Source organism: Delphinapterus leucas, unplaced genomic scaffold (assembly GCF_059928025.1).
Source record: "Delphinapterus leucas isolate spDelLeu-1000000601 "Yukka" unplaced genomic scaffold, BTC_Dleu_Yukka2 spDelLeu_asBTCV2_sq25, whole genome shotgun sequence".
Taxonomy (NCBI): domain Eukaryota; kingdom Metazoa; phylum Chordata; class Mammalia; order Artiodactyla; family Monodontidae; genus Delphinapterus; species Delphinapterus leucas.
The window spans coordinates 8,963,572-8,985,582 of NW_028322234.1; the positions used below are offsets into that span (position 1 = coordinate 8,963,572).

Genomic DNA, 22,011 nt, shown 5'->3' on the forward strand with positions numbered 1-22,011 from the left:
ATCTTATATTCAGTAATTCCCCTAAGATTACCGGGGGTACCTTCCTTAGATTTAGTAGGATCCCAATATGACTGTAATTTGAGAACTGGTATTGATTAGTTGCATGAAGGTTTGTGAATTAGTGCATTACAGCAGATGGCAAAATTAATTCAGAACCTGTTGTAGAGGCCCCAGAAACCAAACAGTACCCCTTTATCTTTTTTGTTGTATAAATTCTTTTAGTATATTTTGGATTTCCAATGGGTCAAATTGCAGGCCTTTCCCTTTTTTTTTTTTTTTTTTTGATTCCCTCTCTCTTGTTTGTTTTTTGTGTCACTGGGTATACCTTGGGGGAGGGGTGTCCTTCTACCCTGGTATTTATATATTTTTCTCCTCTAGAGGGCCTCATATCAACACCACCGGGATTAGAAGCTTTCCCCATGACAACTGGTTGCTTTATAGAATTTAAGGACCCCAGGCTTAAGTCAGGTTTGAACTAATCCCTTTGCTGTTCCACAGGGGTGCCATGAGTGTTGTCCCCAATATAACTTGGACTGTCAGGATCTTAGCTGCAGTAGAGGCAGGGGCAGTAGCAACAGAAGAACTTGGTCCTGGTGAGTCTCTGTATAAGGAGTATGGACTTGGCCTGCCATCTAATGGCTGCCGTTCCCCTCCCTTCTCGTTCTCATTTATTTTTTTAAAATTTATTTATTTTATTTATTTTTGGCTGTGTTGGGTCTTCATTGCTGTGCACGGGCTTTCTCTAGCTGTGGCAAGCGGGGGCTACTCTTTGTTGCAGTGCACAGGCTTCTCATTGCAGTGGTTTCTCTTGTTGTGGAGCATGGGCTCTAGGCGCTCGGGCTTCAGTAGTTGTGGCGCGTGGGCTCAGTAGTTGTGGCTCGCAGGCTCTAGAGCACAGGCTCAGTAGTTGTGGCGCACGGGCTTAGTTGCTCCGCGGCACGTGGGATCTTCCCAGACCAGAGCTCGAACCCGTGTCCCCTGCATTGGCAGGCAGATTCTTAACCACTGCACCACCAGGGAAGCCCCTCTTTCTCATTTTAAATGACAGCTGTTTCGGGAACAAGGACCTGATGGGCTCACCTCTTGCACAGGGTATAGTCCCTCTCTCCCACCACCTCCAGGGTACGCTGGGACTAACCCAGCCTCTGTCACAGTTTCTCTCTAACACACAGATATACACTGGCACAGACATCAACCCAGGATTCCTTCAAGAGCCCCAACCCCATATTCCTGCTCCCAAAGGCTTAGGAATTCTTGAAACTTTCAACACTGGTCAGCTGATCATAGAACTGAGTCCTGGTGGGGTTAACAATGGAACAGGGCAGCACAGCTCACAGCACAAGCTCCCTAGCACCCAGCAGCCCACAGTGCCGGCCGCCATCAGACAGCAGAGCAGGTGAGCGAGTCACAGCAAGAGAAGACAGACAGACCCATGAGTGGTGGTCATGTCTGAACATGCCGCTTACGGCACCAACTGTTATGGTTATCTGCAGAGGTGTGGTTCCCATGTTGAGACTGATGCTGGTATATCATACACACACACACACACACACACACACACACACACACACACAGGGTAGGATGAGGCTTATGACACAATTGGAGTCTCAGAAGAGAGCAGGAACCGCCTCTCAAGCAGCTCTGAAATGGCTTCAGCAAGCAAGGAAAGGATCCTGGCCTGGGTTTTTATCATGGCTAGGGGGTGTTAAAGAAAAAATATTCAATGACACTTGCCAAAGAGGGTAAAGCAAATTTTACCCAGAACCACTGTGACAGGTATAGAGACCACTGCAATGGGATTTCACAGGGGGTGAAAAATGAGTTTGGGCTCAACACTGAATACAGTATGGGCGAGTGGGAATTCATGGCCAGACGTCAAGGTGGGGATGGAATATTAAAAGAAATAGTCAGGAGTTAGGGGGTTCTGACTAAACGGATCTAACAGGATTGTACTGAAGACATGCCAGGGTGATCACACATCACTTGAGGGGTGATGAAAGTGGGGAAATGCGATCAGATATGGGGGGTAGGGGGATTCTGGTTCAACTGACAAAGCAGGGTTCTTACTAAAAATGGATTTACAAAGAACTACACAAATAGGCCTAGGAGGTTCAGGAGCCTGTTAATCAGGCTCAAACTTTAATAGTTTGAGCAAGGAAAAAATCTTTGAGGGGGGGTGAGGGCAGGGAAAGAGTTCTGCTTGTGCAGTTGGTATCTGAAGCCAGTGCCAGAGGAGGGAGCCCCAGGACTTTCTTAACAGCTTGTCCAGGTGGGGACACAAGGGGAAGAGGGAGAGATGGGTGGGGGGGGTGGGGGGGATTGGGGTGGTAAGCTGTCAGCAAACATCAACTTTGCAGATTCCAAGTACTCATTACAAAGACAAAGGTGGGCAACAAATATATGCATTCCCAATTGCCTGTTCTTATATAAAAAAACACAGGAGGCTCAATAAATAATCAAAAGTGTATGTTGGAGGTGGCTGGAGTAACAGTGCTGAAGGAAACCAGGGTTGGTGGTGAGTTACAATTTAGAAATAGAATTTCCTATCTTACAGAGTTACTTTGAAATAAACAGGAAAATTTATATATACAATGATTTACTATTTACTGATATTTCTCACCCTTTGTATATAAAAAACCATTCTAAGATTTAATTCCTTTAAACACAATTACTAAAGTATAAACCATAAATTTTTCAGGAAAGGAAAAATTTCAAATCTCTGCTAACTAAAATGACAAGGTACATCCTGGCTTATCCTTCCACTCTATCTTTCATGGGGGTTATTTTCAGGAATAAGTAGAATATTATAATGCAGTAGAGGCTTGGGTTTAGCTCCTTAAACGTAGCAGGATTTTCAAAGATTTACATAAGCTTTGAATAGTTTTCCTCACATCAATTAAAAAAGGAAATCAATTGCTCTAGCCTTTTAAATTTCAATGTTCCCTAGGGACATGCATATACAAACATTGATCTGAAAATCAAACATGTACCTGAAAACTTAAACATTCATCTCACATCTTGAGGTTCTCTTGCCTAAAAGGAACAAAAATTCTATTTAGTTCCACAATTTTCTTGCCTTGCTGACATCATTTCTCTCAATCAACCTAGATTTTTAAGCCCCCCCAAACCAAAAATGTTATTTCTCACACTGGGAATTAATTATATAGTACTAAGGGAAACTAGAGCCAAATGGCTGCACTATTCAATGGATAAAAGAATCCAAAGAAGGAAACACAAATATTGGAATCAGTACAGATAAGTAGCCAGCAACCCACAGGACAAAAGGAGCCACGTTCAGAAAGTTTAACACACGCTAGGCTCTCCTGGTTGAGACAGAACCGCTGGACCAGGTCGGTCCCTGGTGGAGGAGGGTAGGGGCCAGCTGAGCAGCCACAGGAATAAACTCTCTCCCTCCTCTCTCTGGGTAATAATGGAACCACTCCCTTTCTCAGAATTCCATTCCCACAGTGAGAAAACTCAGCAGGACTCAGTTTAAGGCTGTGACTAAAATAAGCTCCCAAATGCATAAGCTCTAACCCAGGACACAGTACTTGGAGACACTGACCTCAGGCCTCTGCTCCCAGGCACACTGCTACTGACCACCACTGATTTTTTTTTTAATTTATTATTATTATTATTATTATTTTTGCGGTACGAGGGCCTCTCACTGTTGTGGCCTCTCCCGCTGCGGAGCACAGGCTCCAGGCGCGCAGGCTCAGCAGCCATGGCTCACGGGCCCAGCCGCTTCGCGGCATGTGGGATCTTCCCGGACCGGGGCATGAACCCGTGTCCCCTGCATCAGCAGGCGGACTCTCAACCACTGCGCCACCAGGGAAGCCCCTGTTTTGTTTTTTTAAACTAGATTCTTTACATTTATCTGAATAGAAGATAGCCAATCTGGAAGTAGAAATAATTTTACATCTTCCTAACCAATCTTTAGGTGTTTTATTGCCTTTTCTTGTATAACGGTTTTGGCTAAAATCTCCAGTACATTCTCAAGTAGAAGTGGCAAGACCAGATATCCTTGTTGTGTTCCTTATCTTCAGGTGAAAGCATCCAACCGTCCATCATTAAAAATATTAGCTTTAGGGACTTGCCTGGTGGCGCAGTGGTTAAGAATCTTCCTGCCAATGCAGGGGACACGGGTTCAAGCCCTGGTCTGGGAAGATCCCACATGCTGCAGAGTAACTAAGCCCATGTGCCACAACTACTGAGCCTGTGCTCTAGAGCCCGCACGCCACAACTACTGAAGCCCACGCGCCTAGCAACAAGAGAAGCCACAGCAACAAGAAGCCCGCAACCAAGAGTAGTCCCCACTGGCTTCAACTAGAGAAAGCCCGCGCACATCAACGAAGACCCAATGCAGCCAAAAATAAATAAATTAAATAAATAAATTTAAAAAAAGAAAACATGCTCATTAGCACTATTGACAGAATAAGGTGTTTCCTATGCAATTAAGACTTATGTGAATGTAAAGTAGAAGAGAATCGGAGAATATTCCCAAGCAGTAAAGTCTGAATAGTTTCCTGTTGGACACAAAAGGCCTTACAGAAAAATCTAAATCCCAATGGATTGTTCATATGGATCTTATAAAGACATCAGTGGAAAGCTACACCTCTATGAAAATGGAGTCAAATAAATCATTGGTGGGTTTGAGAATACTCTTTTTTTTTTTTTTTTTTTGCGGTACGCGGGCCTCTCACTGCTGTGGCCTCTCCTGTTATGGAGCACAGGCTCCCGACACGCTGGCTCAGCGGCCATGGCTCACGGGCCCAGCCGCTCCGCGGCGTGTGGGATCCTCCCGGACCGGGGCACGAACCCGTGTCCCCTGCATCGGCAGGCGGACTCTCAACCACGCACCACCAGGTAAGCCCCTGAGAATACTCTTAATCAGGAAAGCAAAGAATCTGAAAAATAAGCTGGAAGATGGTGTCCTTGACTCTGATGTATCTGTCTCTATCTGTATGATGGCTCAGAAATCTGACTAACGCCTTCTTCACATCAGCTTTCCAAATCTCATGCAAAAGAGGCTATTGGTGAATTCTACCATGGAACCATAAAGGGGATGAATTCTGGAATACCTAGTTCCTGATTTAACCTTCAGGGAGGATATCTCCAACTCTACATTTTATGGTCCTATCACATCCCTCTTCTTATATCAAAGTCTGCCTCAGTAAATGAAGATGTCACTTTTGATCACTTGTATTTCCACCACATAATACACCTTAAACACTGTTTCAGGATCTGCTTTCTTGTGTAAGTAAATAGAGGGTAGCAATATAGAAAGTCCTGCTTTCCTTGATTATTAGTAAAGATTCACCATAAAGATAAAATATGGATATGGTTCATCTTCAGTTTTGTAACCATTACAAGTTATATATATATATGATGTGGGCTTGAGTATTGACATTGTTAACTGAGGTTGAGACTTCCAACTGATATGGCCTACAAATATTTGTGATGCTGTTTTTTTGTGTGTTTAATGTCATTTAAGAGGATATTCATTTTCTTAAATAAATTAAAGTCTTATATCTGGCTCCACCACGGGGGTGTCAGTGGCTGCCTCACTGTCCTTGAGTTCTCAATGTTAGGAGGTGGCCGGTGGAGAGAAGCATGATGTTTGAGGCAGAGACCCTGAGGCAGCCTCGAAAGTGGCCTCCTTCATTGCTGTTAACAATGCCATCACCCTGTGGCAGTTCCTCCTTCAGCTCCTAAAGGAGCCTCAGAACGATCACATGATCTGCTGGACTTCTAATGATGGGGAGTTCAAGCATTTGCAGGCAGAAGAGGTGGCTCGTCTCTGAGGGATTCAAAAGAACAAGCTTAACATGAATTATGACAAACACAGCCGATCCCTCAGATACTATTATATGAAGAATATCATTGAAAACGTGAGGGGTCAGAAGTTTGTGTACAAGTTTGTCTCGCACCCAGAGATTCTGAATACGGTTCTTATGCCAGTGGGCAGGCTTGAGGGAGACTGAAGCTTTACGCATCAGTGAAGTCAGCAGCGAGAGATCCATAGATGAGGAGAATGGAGGGAAAAAGAAGCCACCGCAGCCTGGTGCCAAGTCCCCTAGCTGCAGTGACTACAGACACTCTGGCTTATATTCTTCATTTACCCTTAAATCTTTGAACTCCTCCAATAGGAAGCTTTTCAAATCTATAAAGGTTGAGAATCCAGCTGAGAAATTTGCAGAGAAAAAAATCCCCTCTGTTATCAAATTTGTAACACCTTCCAAAAAGCCACCAGCAGAAACTCTTGCTGCCGTCAATTCAACTGACCCAAGTATTTCTCCATCTTCCAAGGAAACTATCCAAGCGTTGGAGAGTTTATATTCCCCCAAACTGCCTTCCCTAGAAACACCAACTTCTGCATCCAGCACAACTGCTGCTTTTACCACCACACCTCCTATTTCGTCCGTTTGCCGTTTTCAGGAACCTCCTAGAACACCTTCACTACCGCTGAGTTCCAACCCAGACATGGACCCAGACATGGACGCAGACATGGACGCAGACAGGGAATTAGTGGCTTCTCAGCCAATGGAAATTCCAGATAACTTGTCACTGGAGTCTAAAGACCAGGATTCAGCTTTGCCAGAAAAGGACAAAATAATTCATCAAGGTCCAAAAAACCCAAAGGGTTAGAGCTGGCACCAACCCTCATGATCACAAGTAGTGATACAAGCCCACCGATAATATTAAGCCCATCTCTCCCTAGAGCTTTTCTTAGGCCAGCACTATTTTCACAGACACCCATCTTACTGTCTTGGAGCCCCTTGCTCTCCAGTATCTACTTTTGGAGTATTCTCAGCCCTGTTGCTCCCCTAAGTCCAGCCAGACTTCAAGGTGCTAAAACACTTTTCAAGTTTCCTTCTGTGCTGAACAGTCATGGTCTGTTCACTGTCTAGCCTGGATGGACCTTCCACCCCTGGCCCATTTTCCCCAGATCTACAGAAAAAATAACTTATGCACTTGTGGAATGAGAGAATCAAGGAATAAAGAAACAGACAGACATCGAACAAGAATACTTTTAAAGTGTGCAATTGATACTTCCACAATGATAATAGTCTATTGTGATTTCTGCCATTTCCCATTAAAATGCTTATTTAGGAGTCCCTCAAAAAAATAAAAAGATTCACTCTCTTCCTACATTTCAATTATACTATACAGTATAAGTGTATCAGATCATCATGTCATCGTTAAATGCAGTTTTATTAGTCAGTTATCCCTCAGTACAGCTGCGGGTGGGGGGCAGGAAGAGTTTCCAGGTACACTCCAATGTTAAGTACAACTTACTGTTTTTCTTGTATCAGTGAAGATGGGAATACAATTGCCTTATATATATTATAGCTGTTGACATTTCAAAGTTTTATAGGCACACAGGGAACACTAATCTAAAATAAATTTCCTTCTAGTGTAAAATGTACAGCTGAGAAGTCAATGCACACACCTCACAGCTTGTGGTTTGACTGAGATTTGTCCTGGCACCCAGCTAGGACTGAGTGATTCAGACCTCCTACCAAAGCCAAGTGCTCTGGGATTATTCAGCTTAAGTACCTGAGTGGGGATGGGGAGGGATGGGTGGAAGGCTCAGCGCTGTCAAGACGCAAAGATGAAACTGGAGCCAGCCTCTTTATTACAAACGGTGAGTTCACATCTAAGTGTCTGCCTTTCTTAACAAGAAGCACGGTTCCATGCCAGGGAATCCCAGGCCAGGGAAAAGTTCTGTTACAAACTTTAAGTGCCAGGCGAGGACAGATTCAATCCCAGCGGCGCTAAGTGATTCAGCTGAGTCAGGCTTCCTCCCGCAGGTTGTCACTCAGGCACGAGGGGGCGGGGTATTGGAAATCTGTCCAACCGGGATGGCGCTGAGGCAGGTGGGTGGGGCGATGCTCTGCACCGGCGTGGACGTCATTTCTTTCTCCAATTGCGCCTAGAGCCGCTGGCTGTGTGCGGTTGACTACCCCTGGAGAGCCCTCCATGTCACGTATCTGCACGGGTCTTTGGAGTCGTTAGGAAGGACTCAGACTCAGGAAACCTCGAAATGGTGAGTGTGGTGCCCCAGGCTGCGGCCGCCGCGGAGGGACTGGTCGAAACCGGCCGAAGCCGGCCATCTTTTCGACACGGCCTCCTAGCGCTCCACGCCGTAGTCTACGGATACGCGGGGCCTGCGGCGCCGCTCGTACCTCTGTCCCCTCCGGCTCGCAGCGTGGGGATTGGCCCGGCAGCCCAATCGTCCTGCCCTGTCAGGACCCCAGGCGTCCTGTTCTGTCACTTCGTGCAGGAACTTCCGCCCCGGCGTCTCTCCGCGCGGCTCTGCGCCAGCAGCCCCTCTTCCTTCTCTCCCGGATTGTGTGGTGAACTCGGGCGCCGTCTTCAGGTGACAATCGTGACTCGTTCTCCAGGATTCGGTCCTGGGATTATCTGTTCCCTGACGGGTCCCAGACCCTCCTTGCTGCCCAGGGGGCACCCGTTTTCCTCTGAGTTTTCCAAATGTTTGGGAAGCAAAGTCTCAAATCAAAGACCCCGGCCCAGCAGAGTAGCTCTTTGTAGGGCTTGTAGTAAATCATTACATTTCCATGTTATTCCTCGTCTTCACAACGTCAGTTTCCCCTCTCCGATTCACATCGTCTGTCAACTGTTCATCTTCCGTGGTCCATTTCATACAAACCCAATATTTTAATTGTTTTTACTATTTGCGCAGAGTCGTGGATTGCATTGGGAAGGGGGGCGGTCTGTGTATATTTTACAGGAGCGGGAAGCCAAGAATAACTACTTGGAAGTAGGTGTATGAAATTCTCCTCCCCGTTTTTTTTCTGGGAAGAGACATCCTATGGGAAGTCCTTTTGTCGAGGTTTTTTATGAAACTTTTCTGGACGATCTGTGCTATGACCACTGCCCGTCCCTGGGTTAGTCCCCTTCAAAAGATTTATTCACTTATTTAAGTTTTTCTTTTCAATAGTGTAAAATGTATTTAATTAATAGAGCTTGAAAGACCATGTAAAATATTTCCAAAGAGGTAAGAGAGTTGAATTTCAGGGGGAAAAAAATTTTCAGTATTACATTCCAGTTGTTAAGAATTTTTGTTTCACTTTTTTAATTCCCTGAGTAAGGTGAGTTCTTTTGGAGTCTCCTTTACTGTTGGTTGATTTCAAATGAAATGTCAGGATTTAGACTTGGAGACAAAAAGTATTCAAGTGTGATTACTTACGTACTAATTAAATTTGCCTTGGAAATAATAAATGACTGACATATTTTTCCTGAAAGGAATAGATCACTTGGGGTTTTCTGGGTGAATTAATAAAAGTGGCTGAGAATTTTCTTCTCTCATTTCCACATACACACTGGGTTTGAGTGATTTTGCTGAATTGTCCAAACAGGGTTTCTGTATTTAAATGATCACTGGTGCTTACCATATTTAAAGACTTGTTCTACTGTCACCACACTAATTTTAAGACATTTCCATCACTCCCAAAATGAACCTCATGTCCATTAGCAGTACCTTTCCCTTCTCATCCCGAGGCCTAGGAAATCACTAATCTATTTTCTGATTCTATATATTTGCCTTTCTGGGTATCTTACATAAAATATCAGTAGTGGTTGAGAGCGCCTGTAGTGGGGAGCAGAGCCTGAAGTCAGTATCTTCAAACTAAGGCCCCCTTTGAGCCTGCACAGGGAAGTGGATCTTCCTGGACATCCTCCTCCTGCCCAATCCTACCTGCTCACACCCACCAATGGTAGTCCTTATACTGTGAGAAGCTGCAGAGCCCTGAAATCTGGGGGTGCAAGTTCACAAGGGTGTAGGGATGTTGCCCTTTCAGGGTGGTACTTGTGATTTCCTTTAGCCTAGGCATTTTTTTTTTTTTTTTTTTTTTTTTTGCGGTACTCGGGCCTCTCACTGTTGTGGCCTCTCTTGTTGCAGAGCACAGGCTCCGGACGCGCAGGCTCAGCGGCTATGGCTCACGGGCCCAGCCGCTCTGCGGCATGTGGCATCTTCCCGGACCGGGGCGTGAACCCGTGTCCCCTGCATCGGCTGGCGGACTCTCAACCACTGCGCCACCAGGAAAGCCCTAGCCTAGGCATTTTAAATGTTATATTTGAGTGGTCCCTCCATGATAATAGGTGCACTCAGAGTGTAATTTGTGCCCATTGAGAAGTCTGTGAGGATGAGGTGTTCTGTCTCGTGGACAAAGGGTTTATGAATATGGGAGTCCATTTGGATCAGAACCTTAACCTGAATCAGGCTTAGAGTTTCCTGACTTGTGATAATGGAAGCCTGGGGTAGGGAGAGCTTCCCTGCTTACAGGACTGGGGAGGGTTTGTGGAGCTCCCAGAGTTTATTCCTGTGGCTGCCCAGGTGTCCCTGCCCTCAGTGAGGGACTGACTGTTTACAGGAGTTTTATCTCAACCGGGCTTATCTAGACTCTCAAGTCTGTAAAGATGTTCAACTTTCTGAATATGGGCTTCCGAATTGTACGGACACAGTCTGCTTGTATGTTTTGATTCCAATATTTGTGTTTCTTTTCTTGGATTCCTTTATCCATTCAAGATTACAGCCCTTTGATTCTATTTTCCATTAACACTTGGGCTTTTAAAATCTATGTTGATTAACAAATACCATCTAAGGCAAGAAAATTGTGAGGTCAAGTAGGATTTTTGTTTCATTTAGACAAGAGAACCTCAAGACGTGAAATGGGTGCATTTAAGTTCTCAGGTGCTTTTCCATTTTTAGGTCAGTGTTTGTAAGTGCCTGTCCTTAGAGAACTTTAACAATTAAAAGTCCTCTAGTATTCCTAAAGCAAATGAATTTCTATTTTAATGGATGTGGGAGAAAAGAAGAAACAAATTCTATTTCAATTGATATGAGGAAAACACCTCAAAGTTTATGTCAATCTTTCAAATTCCTAGTCCATTTAAGGCTTAATTGCAAACCTAAAATACAGTGTAATATGCCACTTATTTCTGAAAATATCTCCAACGTTTACTGTAATGGAGAGAAAACCTATAATATCCTGTGTGCCTTTAGTTAGAAAGGGAGTTTTCATTTTTTTGTGGTTTACACTTTTATATCCATCACTGTTTAAAGGATCAAATCTTGCAGTGGTTTTCTATATAGAATGGTTAAAATTAAATTCCTAAGGGAAGAAATTGAGACTCCCTGCCCACATGTTGCCCCACTTCTCTGCTCTTAATGCCAGCCACCCTCAGATAACCAGTTTTGATTAAGCCTTCATCATCTTTTTAGTGTTTTTTTATATAAAACAATCCAGTGCAAATGCCTGTTTTTCTTAAAGTTTTTATTCTAGTAATGATTATTTGGGACCCACATATTTGTTGTTTCACTACTGAAAGTTAAGCCTCACCCCCTACCTTTCCCCTCGTGCCTCTTACTTGGACAGGCTGATAAGAAAGTGTGGAGGCTCCTGCTCTGTGAGCTGCTGTTTGCTGGGGAGATTTTCCTGTGCCCTGTGCTGCCCTGTGTTGCACTGCTGACCCCACCAAGCCTGGGCTGTATACAGGGAGGATACTGAGTTGAAAGTTTCCGTCAGTTTTTTGTACTTTGGGAGCAGGAATATGAGAACGGGGCCCTCCTTCCAGTGGTCCTGGGTTGATGTCTGAGGTGGAACCTATCTGTGTTTAGAGTGAAGGTGTGACTGAGGCTGGGTTTGCCCAGACATTAGTGTTGAGGGGAGGACTGGGGGAGTAGGAGGATGATTACCCTGTGAATGAGGTGAGCCCAAAAGACAGTCACTACTTTCAAAAGAGCCGTTATTTCAGCGAAAGTGAAAGAGAAGAGACAGGGAAAGGCAGCCTGTAAGTGGTGAGATTCCAGAAGGCTCACCAAAACTTTTGAGTAACTCTGAGGCTGTTGCCCCTGCATCTGTTGCAACAAAGATTCTTAGCCTCTCGGTTACGGCCGACAACACTCACCGTCTCAGCTTGGCACAGCAAAGGGATTTGTTCAAACCCAACTTGAACTCGGGTTTCTTAAGCTCTGTAAAGCAATCAGTGTCATGAGGAGGCCTCTAGCCCTGCGAGCAGTGATGGGAGGCTCTCTGAGGAGGGCCTTAAGTTGGCCATAGGCTTCTGATGCAAGGCACTGTCCTAGGCCTCACATTAATATGCCATTAAAGCTGCAATTATCCCCCCATACTGGGATCTCTTACAAACAGAGGACTCCACTCAGGTGCCTATTATGGCTTTGGTACTGGAAACAGCACCCTAGGAGCTCAGCTCGGCCACTGACACCTACTTGTGATACGATGGAGCCAAACCTTGGCCGTTGGGCTTATGCTCCCTTGGAGAGATGACATTTCTTTCTTCAGTCCTTTGAAAGATGCTGTGGTGCTGTTGGAGCCACCCTCTCCAACACCTTGGTTCCCTGGGTAGCTGCCTGGGATTCACTGAATGCACAGCTCTGGGGAGTGAATAGACTAAAGATGATAGTACACCCTGGAATATGATGGAGCTCAGTGGAGAGTTGCTGCCCTTCATCCCTTAGTTGAGACAGCCTTGATGAAGAACCAAAACCAACTGTTGCCACACCTAACCAAACATCAGGCAGTCATCAGGATGAGTTGTAATGAGTCAGTGCTCTTTTTTTAAAATAGACTTAAGCTTTTTTTAGGTTTACTAGGAAGCTGATCAGAAATTACAGAGAGTTCCCAAATAATGCCTCGGCATCCACACAGTAGTCATTATTCTTTAAATCTTGTGTGACTGGTCCATTTGTTACAATTGCTCAACCAATACTGATGCATTAAAGTGGGCAGGTGACATTAGCGTTGACTTTTTGTGTTGCATAATGTATGGATTTTGCAAATGTATAATAACGTGTATTAATCATTTCTGCACATATAGTGTAATTTTACTTTCCTAAACTTCCTCTCTGCTTCAGAGATTGATTTATCTCTTCCTCTAATCCCGAAATCCTCCAGAACCAAAGATCATTTTCCTGTCTCATGCTTTTGTCTTTTCCAGAATGTCATATACTTGGAATCATGTAGTATATAGCTTTGTCAGATTGGGTTCTTTCACTTAGCAATATACTTTTATGCTTCCTCCATGTGTTTTCATAGCTCTACCTCATTTCTTTTCATTAGTGAACAGTATTTCATCGTATGGCTATACCGCTCATTATTTGACTCTTGAAAGATATCTTGCTTACCTCTGACTTATGCCAGTTATGAATAAAGCCCCTACAGGTATTCGTGTATGGGTTTCATGTGAACCTAAGAGCTATAAGAGTTGAAGCCATTTGGACAGATAGCAAGGAGTGTGATTGCTGGATCTTACTCAGTATGTAGTGTTTTGAAAGAAAGCTCCTGTCTTCCACTGTAGGGCTACCAAATTCCATTTCCCCCAGCAATGAATGAGGATTTTCTTCACCTGTTCACCAATATTTGTTGTTCTGAGTGTTTTGCATTTTAGCCGTTAAATAAGTGTGTAGTGATATCTCATTGTTTCATTTGCAATTTCCCATTGACATTTGACGTTGAGCACATTTTCATATTTCCTGTTTCCCTTCTGTATGTCTTCTTTGGGAAGCTGTTTGTTAGATATTCGGCCAATTTTTCATTGGTGGTTTGTCTTCTTACTTTGACAATAATACTTTAGATATTTTGAATACCAGTCATTTATCATGTATGTGTTTTGTAAGGATTTTCTCCTATTCTGTGATTTTCACTCTCTTTACACTTTCTCTTGAAAGAAGCATTTTTCATTTTAATGAAGTGAAATTATACTTTTTTTTCCTTTTATAAATCTTGTGATTGTTGTTATATTTGATAATTTGTTACCAAACCCAAGGTGACCTAGATTTTGTTCTGTGATATTTTCCAAGAGTTTATGACTTTTGCATTTTACATTTTTCTCTCTAGCTTCTTACAGTGTATTCTCTTTGTTTTTTCCCTAGTTTGAATATGATATACTTTGATCTCCATTTCTGTGTTTTCATGTTTTCTGTTCACTGAGCTTCGTGAACCTATAGGTATTGTCTATCATTAATTTTAGAAAACTCTTTGTTACTTACATGTTCTATTTCTTTCTTTTCCTTTAGTTAATTTCATTATGTGTATCTTAAGTTTTGTGTTAAAGAAGGGCATGCCAGGCTTCATAAATATTGTGTTGTATCTTTTAGTTCTTTTTGGTCTTTTTGTTAGACTCTTGTGAATCAGATTCTTTTGGGTATAGGCGTTAAGAACTGAATATTTGGGTCATATTTAAGAAACATCTTTTCTTTTTTCCAGTTTTAGGACAGTGGTTTGCCTTTGAAGTCAGTGCTCTTATGTCTCTGGGAGGACTTGTTTATTTCAAGCTTTTAAATTCTCTTCTTGTGAGATTAAGAATCACAGCTTCTAAATTCATAAATCCCAGAACTAGATTTTCACCTGGCAGTAGCCAGTGTGGCTGCATGCCCAACACTTGTAGCTGAAATTGCAGAATGGAGACTTTATGTTGTGTTGGAGAAAACCACTGATGAAACCTATACATATTTTCTAATCATGGGAAAATTCACCATCACACTATTATGGACCTCAGTGAACCCCCTTGCAAACTGTAGCTCTTAAACTGTTCCTTAAGGACAGTAAGGCCCAGGGTATACTGTTAGGGTGTGATGAGAAGAGTTTTTCTGGCATGTAATTGCACTGTGTGTTCTAAAATTTGGCTGGAAGCAGCCCTGAGGCACATGAGTATAGGGATTTTGTGGTCTAATATAATATTGTTTCTTCCTCGTGAGTGAGCTCTAAGTTTCAAATATTCTAGCTGCATCAAATTATATATAGAGAGAAAGGAAAAATAGAGTCTTTGCTAATTGTTACACAAGTAGAAGGCAATGGTTCCCCAGAAGAATATATTCAGGCGTCTGCATCTGATTTCTTTAAAGGCCTGGAGGACTTTGGGAGAATGTGGCCAGCTGGGATTTGTTAAAAGTTCGATTTCTCCAGGCACCTGGACTCTGATGTTAGATGATGGGACTAGGAAAAAGCTTCCAGTTCTTGACAGTGTTTCTATTCATTGAAGCCTCATGAGTCTTGATCCTCTCTGCCTTATGAAATGCTGTAAATGGAGCATCATAGGAAGAAGATGAAAGAATTTTTTTCACAAGAAATTGATGTTCTTAAAATGATATTTGTTTTATTTCTACAGTATTTCTGTCATTTCCCTGCATTCTCTGGGCTCTGCCATTGTGATATAAGTGATAATGTGTAAATAATTTTCATTTCTTCATGATGCTGCTAAATTATTGAGGAAGTGTGGAGAGTAAGTTTCTCATGATCAAGTCATAGAATAACTTTGTAAATAACAGAATCATACGTAAACTTCCTATAAATGAAGTGTGGATGTCTAGTTCTGTCAATCTCATGCGTCTCGGTGTACACATATTTTCGGTATTTTAGGACTCAGTGACCATAGAGGATGTGGCTGTGGACTTCACACTGGAGGAGTGGGCTTTATTGGGTCCTTCACAGAGGAAACTCTACAGAGATGTGATGCAGGAAACCTTAAGGAATCTGGCTGCAGTCGGTAAGAATGAAGAAATTCCCTAACTTTGTCAATTAGAGAAGAAGTATTTCTTACCTGTCAATATTGTTCCAAGATGTGGAACGTGGCAAGGGAAGACATTGGTAAAGAAACTAGAAATGGTCAGAGCTCATCCTGGACCTAGAATCTAATAATTTTTCTATAATTTATAGTACTTTGGGATCATTTTTCTGGGTCTGCATTTCAGGAGCAAAACGGGAATATCATGACATTGAAGATCAGTACAAAAACCAGGGGAGAAAATTAAGGTGAGTCACACTTAAAATACAAAGCACTGTCTCGTGAGAATTGCAGTAACATTATGAAAAATTTAAAAGAAGCAACATAATAAATAACCTCGCCTTCAAATTGAGGTTTTTGTTTTTTTTTTAATTTTTTTTTGGCTGTGTTGGGTCTTCATTGCTATGTGCAGGCTTTCTCTAGTTGCAGCGAATAGGGGCTGCTCTTGGTTGCACTGCGCGGGCTTCTCACTGTGGTGGCTTCTCTTGTTGCAGAGCACGGGCTCTAGGCTCACGGGCTTCAGTAGTTGTGGAACCTGGGCTTAGTTGCTGCACGGCGTGTGGGATCTTCCCAGGCCAGCGCTTGAACCTGTGTCCCCTGCATTGGGAGGTGGATTCTTAACCACTACACCACCAGGGAAGCCCCAAATTGAGTTATTCTTAGAAAATGTTTCCCAAAAATATTTTCTTAAATGGGATATAAATATTTAGTTTTTGCAAAATAGTTCACTTGCAGTCATTAACAATAAAACCTACACTTGAATATCACTTTTTAATAGAAAGTGTGAGGTCCCATTGAGAACATTCAGTATATTCAATTTCTAACAGTTCACACATGATAGAAAACCAGTTCCTATAATTCATAATAAATATAATAAATGTAAAATGATTAATGAAGAAGTCATTAATAATATTCTCATTTATTACAGAACTTTTATGGTAGAGAGATTGTGTAAAAGTAAAGACATTAGTTTATGTGGAGAAAATTTCAAGCTTATTCCAACTATCAATCTGAACAAGAAAACTCCTGGATTAAAACCATGTGAATGCAGTGCATGTGGAACAGTCTTCATGGATCATTCATCCCTTAATAGACACATGAGATGTCACATTGAACACAAAACACGAGAGTATCAAAAATACGGTGTAAAGCCATATAAATGTAAAGAATGTGGGAAAGCATTCATTTATCCTGGTTCTCTTCGAATGCATGAAAGGAGTCACACTGGAGAGAAACCCTATGAATGTAAGCAATGTGGAAAAGCATTTCCATATCAGAAATCCTTCCGAACACATAAAAGAATTCACAGTGGAGAGAAACCCTATGAATGCAAGCAATGTGGTAAAAGATTCAGTGCTCAAAAACGTTTCCAAATACATGAAAGTAATCACACTGGGAAAAAACCATATGAATGTAAGGAATGTGGGAAGGCCTTCACGTGGGAAACAAGCTTTCGACAACACATGGTAACACACACTGGAGATGGATTTTATAAATGTAAGAAATGTGAGAAAGCATTCATTTATCCCAGTTGTCTTCGAATGCATGAAAGGAGTCACAACGGAGAGAAACCCTATCAATGTAAACAATGTGGAAAAGCCTTTAAAAGTCCTGAAACTATTCAAATACATGAAAGAATTCACAGAGGAGAGAAACCCTATGAATGTAAGCAGTGTGGTAAAGCCTTTAATTATTTCAGTTCCTTCCAAATACACAAAAGAAATCACACAGGAGAGACACTGTATGTATGTAAAACATGTTCTAAAGTACTGAGTACTGCCAGTTCTCTTCGAAATCATGAAAGAATCCACACTGGAGAAAAGCCCTATAAGTGTAAAGAATGTGGGAAAGCCTTCACATGGCAAAAAACCTTTCGAAAACATATGATAACACACACTAGAGATGGGCCTTATAAATGTAAAAAATGTGAGAGAGTATTCATTAATCCCAGTTCTCTTAAAATACATGAAAGGATTCACAGTGGAGAGAAACCGTATCAATGTAAACAATGTGGCAAAGCCTTTAGTTACTACTGTTCCTTACGAGTACACAGAAGAACTCACACTGGAGAGAAACCCTATGTATGTAAACAATGTGGAAAAGCCTTTAGTTGTAATGAAAGCCTTCAAACACATGAAAGAATTCACACAGGAGAGAAACCATATCAATGTAAACACTGTGAGAAAGCCTACAGATACCACAGTTCTCTTCGAACCCATGAAAGGAGTCACACTGGAGAGAAACCTTATCAATGTAAACAATGTGGTAAATGTTTTAGTTCAAAAAAAGGTTTCAAAGTTCATGAAAGAACCCATACTGGAGAAAAACCCTATGAATGTAAAATATGTGGGAAAACCTTCCATTCCACTTATGTTCAAGTGCATGAAAGAATTCACACTGGATAGAAAACCTATCAATGTCAGGAATGTGGGAAGGCCTTCATTTATCTCTCAATCATTTGAAGACACGTGAGACTGCACACTGCATAGAAAACATATAAAGTGTGGAGAATGGGAAAGGCTTCTCTGATCTCAGTAGTTTAAAAGGATGAAAGGATTCCCTAGATAAAACTGCATTTGTAAACAGCCTGGGTAACAACTTCAGTTGGCCAACATCATGTATGAGAATTCCCATGAAGAAGAAGTATAAATGTAAATAACATGAGATAACTTAATGGAAAGTACTCCATGCCTAATGTTCCAGAAAACCTTCAATATGAAAGAGTTTTTTTAAAAGTTTTATAAATATGTTGTGTTTAGTAAGGATCTTTCTTCAAGTGTATCCTTGAACAGTGGATTTCTCCTAATTTTAGAAATGAATATTAATGTGAGGTAATTGTGTACATTGTCTTTCAACAATAGTACATAAGATTTAAAGGTAGTGATTTTTCCTTTAATCAGATAATGATTATTTTTCTTTCCATTTTAACCCTGTTGGATCCATGGGTGAACTTAAGTGTATTTCTTTTTTTTCCTTTTTTTTTTTTTTTTGGCTGTGCCATGTGTCATGTGGGATCTTAGTCCCCTTACCAGTGATCGAACCTGCACCCCCTGCAGTGGGAGCACAGAGTCTTAAGCACTGGATTGCCAGGGAAGTCCGCAAGTGCATTTCTAATATGCAGTTAGTCTTAAATTTTTATAATGTTCTATTCATTCTCAGTTAATGAGCCATTGCAAAATGGCAGTTTGGTATTTGTTGGGTTATGCCTAGTAGCTTTGTGTGGCAGTTCCTGGATATTCATAATCTATTATATATAGTGCTCTTTTCACTGAGAAAGGTACTTTTTGGTGGTGGTGAGTATAGGAACCTTTTTTCATTTTCCATTATACTAAACACTTGGAATAAATTTTATGTATGGGAAGGATGTCAAAAAGTATAGTTTCATGTAAATTATGCTTTGTATTTCCTTCTGACTGGTATTTGGTGAATAAACTATGAGACTTGTGCTAATACAAAAAATTTATAGAGTTGGAGATATCTTGCCTGTGAGTAATATTAAGATCTAGACTTTCCATAATCCATCCCCTTTTTCGTTCCATATCAGCATTCACCAATAGCTCACCTGTGTGTGATTTAAAAGCAGGTACAAAGAAGATATTCTTCAGATACTGGAATCCCCACATTGGGAGAGAGGCAGATTCATAGGAGCTTCAATGACACCATCTTCCAGCTTATTTTTCAGACTCTGTCCTTATAGTCAAGAGTATTGTTAACACCACCAACAAATGTTTGACTTCCATTTTTATGGATATATAGTTTCCCCTGCTGTCTTCATACCTTCCACATCAGAGATGCATCAGAGTTTGAATTTTTTCTGTAAGGCCTCTTGTGTCCACTGTCAAAGTATTCCAGTGTTTTATGGTTGGGAATATTCTCTGATTCCACTCTTCTCTGGATTATATCTTCATAATGTCTAATTTGTGTAGGAAACACTTTGTGCTGTTAATAGTGCTAGTGAGTATGTATTCCTGACTCACCATAGCATTCACAATGGTGCCACCAAAAAGAATGACATGGGAGTTTGTTTCTCTGCTGCGTTGTACAGTGGCTTCCTTGACCCATTGTTTACATGTGAGAATAAGCACCTTCCGTCAGGAAGATGGTGGGTTTTTCCTGTTAATTGTGGCTGAATATAACCCCTCAATATGTTTTTTATTTTATTTTATATAATTAAAACTGAATTTTTTTGTTAAAGTTTTTGTAGTCGTTTCAAATATTTTACCAACTCTTTGATGCTTTCGTTAGCTAACACATGTTGTTTTTCATTTCCTCAAAGAATATATTGAAGTACCCATTTTATAAATATTCAGAAAAACTTGCAGCTTTCTTCATTTGATCATTATACAATATGAGTCTGTGAATTTTTATCCTGTGAATAGAAGGTCAACTACTTTATCCTCAGGCCATTTTCTTATTTTTAGTTACAGTTTTGTCATGGATCTAATTTCTTACTCATCTGCAAAAGTTTAATCTTGGGTTTTTTTCAGTGCTGTCTTGTCAGTGACCACAAGATCATACCTCTAGTCAAATACTGGGGCAAAATGAATTCAATTAAGAATTATTACAGTCAGGCTTCCCTGGTGGGGCAGTGGTTAAGAATCCGCCTGCCAATTCAGGGGACGTGGGTTCGAGCCCTGGCCTGGGAAGATCCAACATCCCGTGGAGCACCTAAGCCTGTGCACCACAACTACTGAGCCTGTGCTCTAGAGCCCATGAGCCACAACTACTGAGCCCACACGCCTAGAGCCCTGCTCAGCAATAAGAGAAGCCCGCACACCACAATGAAGAGTAGCCCTGCTTGCCGCAACTAGAGAAAGCCTGCACGCAGCAAGGAAGACCCAACGCAGCCAAAAATAAATTAAAAAAAAAAAGAATATGTACATATACAACTGAATCACTTTGTTGTACAGCAGAAATTAACACAATTTTGTAAATCAACTATACAATAAAAATTATAAAAAAGACTGATTACAAATCCTATAAGACTGTGGTGTGTAACAGTAACGGTGTTCAAAAGGACTTCTTATAGGAATTTTACTTGTGTTAGAGGATTTGATTACTGTTCAAGGTAGCAAGAAGTATTGAATGCTTTTAGGCGGTTAACTTTATTTTATCATTGGTGATCATAAATCATTTTCTTGAAAGCAAGAACATTCTCGTGGAGCTAAACTTAATTGCTAAGAAACTTTATTCAATTATGTTAGAAGAGGGGGCTGTTGGTCATTTTTATGATTTTTTATTTTATCTTTTATCACTATTAGAGACAGGTTATAAAATACATAGATTCACTTCTTAGTATGCTAGGTAATATTTCTATAATCTCTTTTGTGATATAACCAAGGCCTATAAATTTAGGCAAATTGTGAGACAATAGAAAGCTAGCAAGAGAGAAAGATAGGACTGCTATGCCAGTGAACCCTTCTGAAGGACTATACTCTTTTCTTTAGACATTAATTTTATTGAACTACAGTTGATTTACAATGTTGTATTAACTTCTGCTGTACAGCAAAGTGATTCAGTTATATATACATATATATATATTTATATTTATATTTTTTTCAGTTTATTACAGTTTATAATAGGATGTTGAATACAGTACCCTGTGCTGTAAAGTAAGACCTTGTTGTTTATCTGTTCTATGTATAATACTTTGCATCTGCTAATTCCAAACTCCCAGTTCATCCCTCCACCATTTCCTCTCCCCCTTGGCAACCATAAGTCTGTTCTCTATGTGTGTGAGTCTGTTTCTGTTCCATAGATAAGTTCATTTGTGTCATATTTTAGATTCCACATGTAAGTGATAGCATTTGGTATTTGTCCTTCTCTCCCTGACTTAACTTCACTTAGTGTGATAATCTCTAGGTTCATCCATGTTGTGCAAATGGCATTATTTCATTCTTTTTTATGGCCAAGTAGTAGTCCATTGTATATATTAACCACATCTTCTTTATCCATTCACCTGTCAATGGACATTTAAGCTGATTCCATCTCTTGGCTATTGTGAATAGTGCTGCTGTGAGCATAGGGATGGATGTATCTTTTTAATTTATTTATTTTTGGCTGCATTGGGTCTTTGTTGCTGCGTGCAGGCTTTCTCTAGTTGTGGCGAGTGGGGGCTACTCTTCATGGTGATGCACAGGCTTCTCATCGCAGTGGCTTCTCTTGTTGCAGAGCACGGGCTCTAGGTGCACAGGCTTCAGTAGTTGTGGCACGTGGGCTCAGTAGTTGTGGCTCACGGGCTTAGTTGCTCCGCAGCATGTGGGATCTTCCCAGACCAGGGCTTGAACCCATGTCCCCTGCATTGGCAGGCGGATTCTTAACCACTGTGCCACCAGGGAAGCCCCAGATGTATCTTTTAGAATTGTAGTTTTCTCCAGATATTAGTCTAGGAGTGGGATTGCAGGATCATATAATCTGTATGTTCTTTTTTTAAAATATATTTATTTGGTTGTGCCAGGTCTT

The 22,011-nt window shown here is 41.4% G+C and overlaps 1 protein-coding gene and 1 pseudogene across 1 annotated transcript; both read left to right on the forward strand.

Moving 5' to 3' along the window:
• The first annotated feature begins 505 nt into the window (after positions 1-505).
• On the forward strand, positions 506-7,025 carry LOC111166572 (ETS domain-containing protein Elk-4 pseudogene; annotated as a pseudogene).
• Positions 7,026-7,860: 835 nt separating this feature from the next.
• LOC111166594 (uncharacterized) lies at positions 7,861-19,743 on the forward strand. Its single transcript, XM_022558428.3, has 4 exons — positions 7,861-8,050; positions 15,405-15,531; positions 15,737-15,797; positions 16,478-19,743. Exons 1-4 carry the CDS (start codon positions 8,048-8,050, stop codon positions 17,952-17,954), a joined length of 1,668 nt encoding a protein of 555 aa, XP_022414136.1. The 5' UTR covers positions 7,861-8,047; the 3' UTR covers positions 17,955-19,743.
• Positions 19,744-22,011: the final 2,268 nt, after the last annotated feature.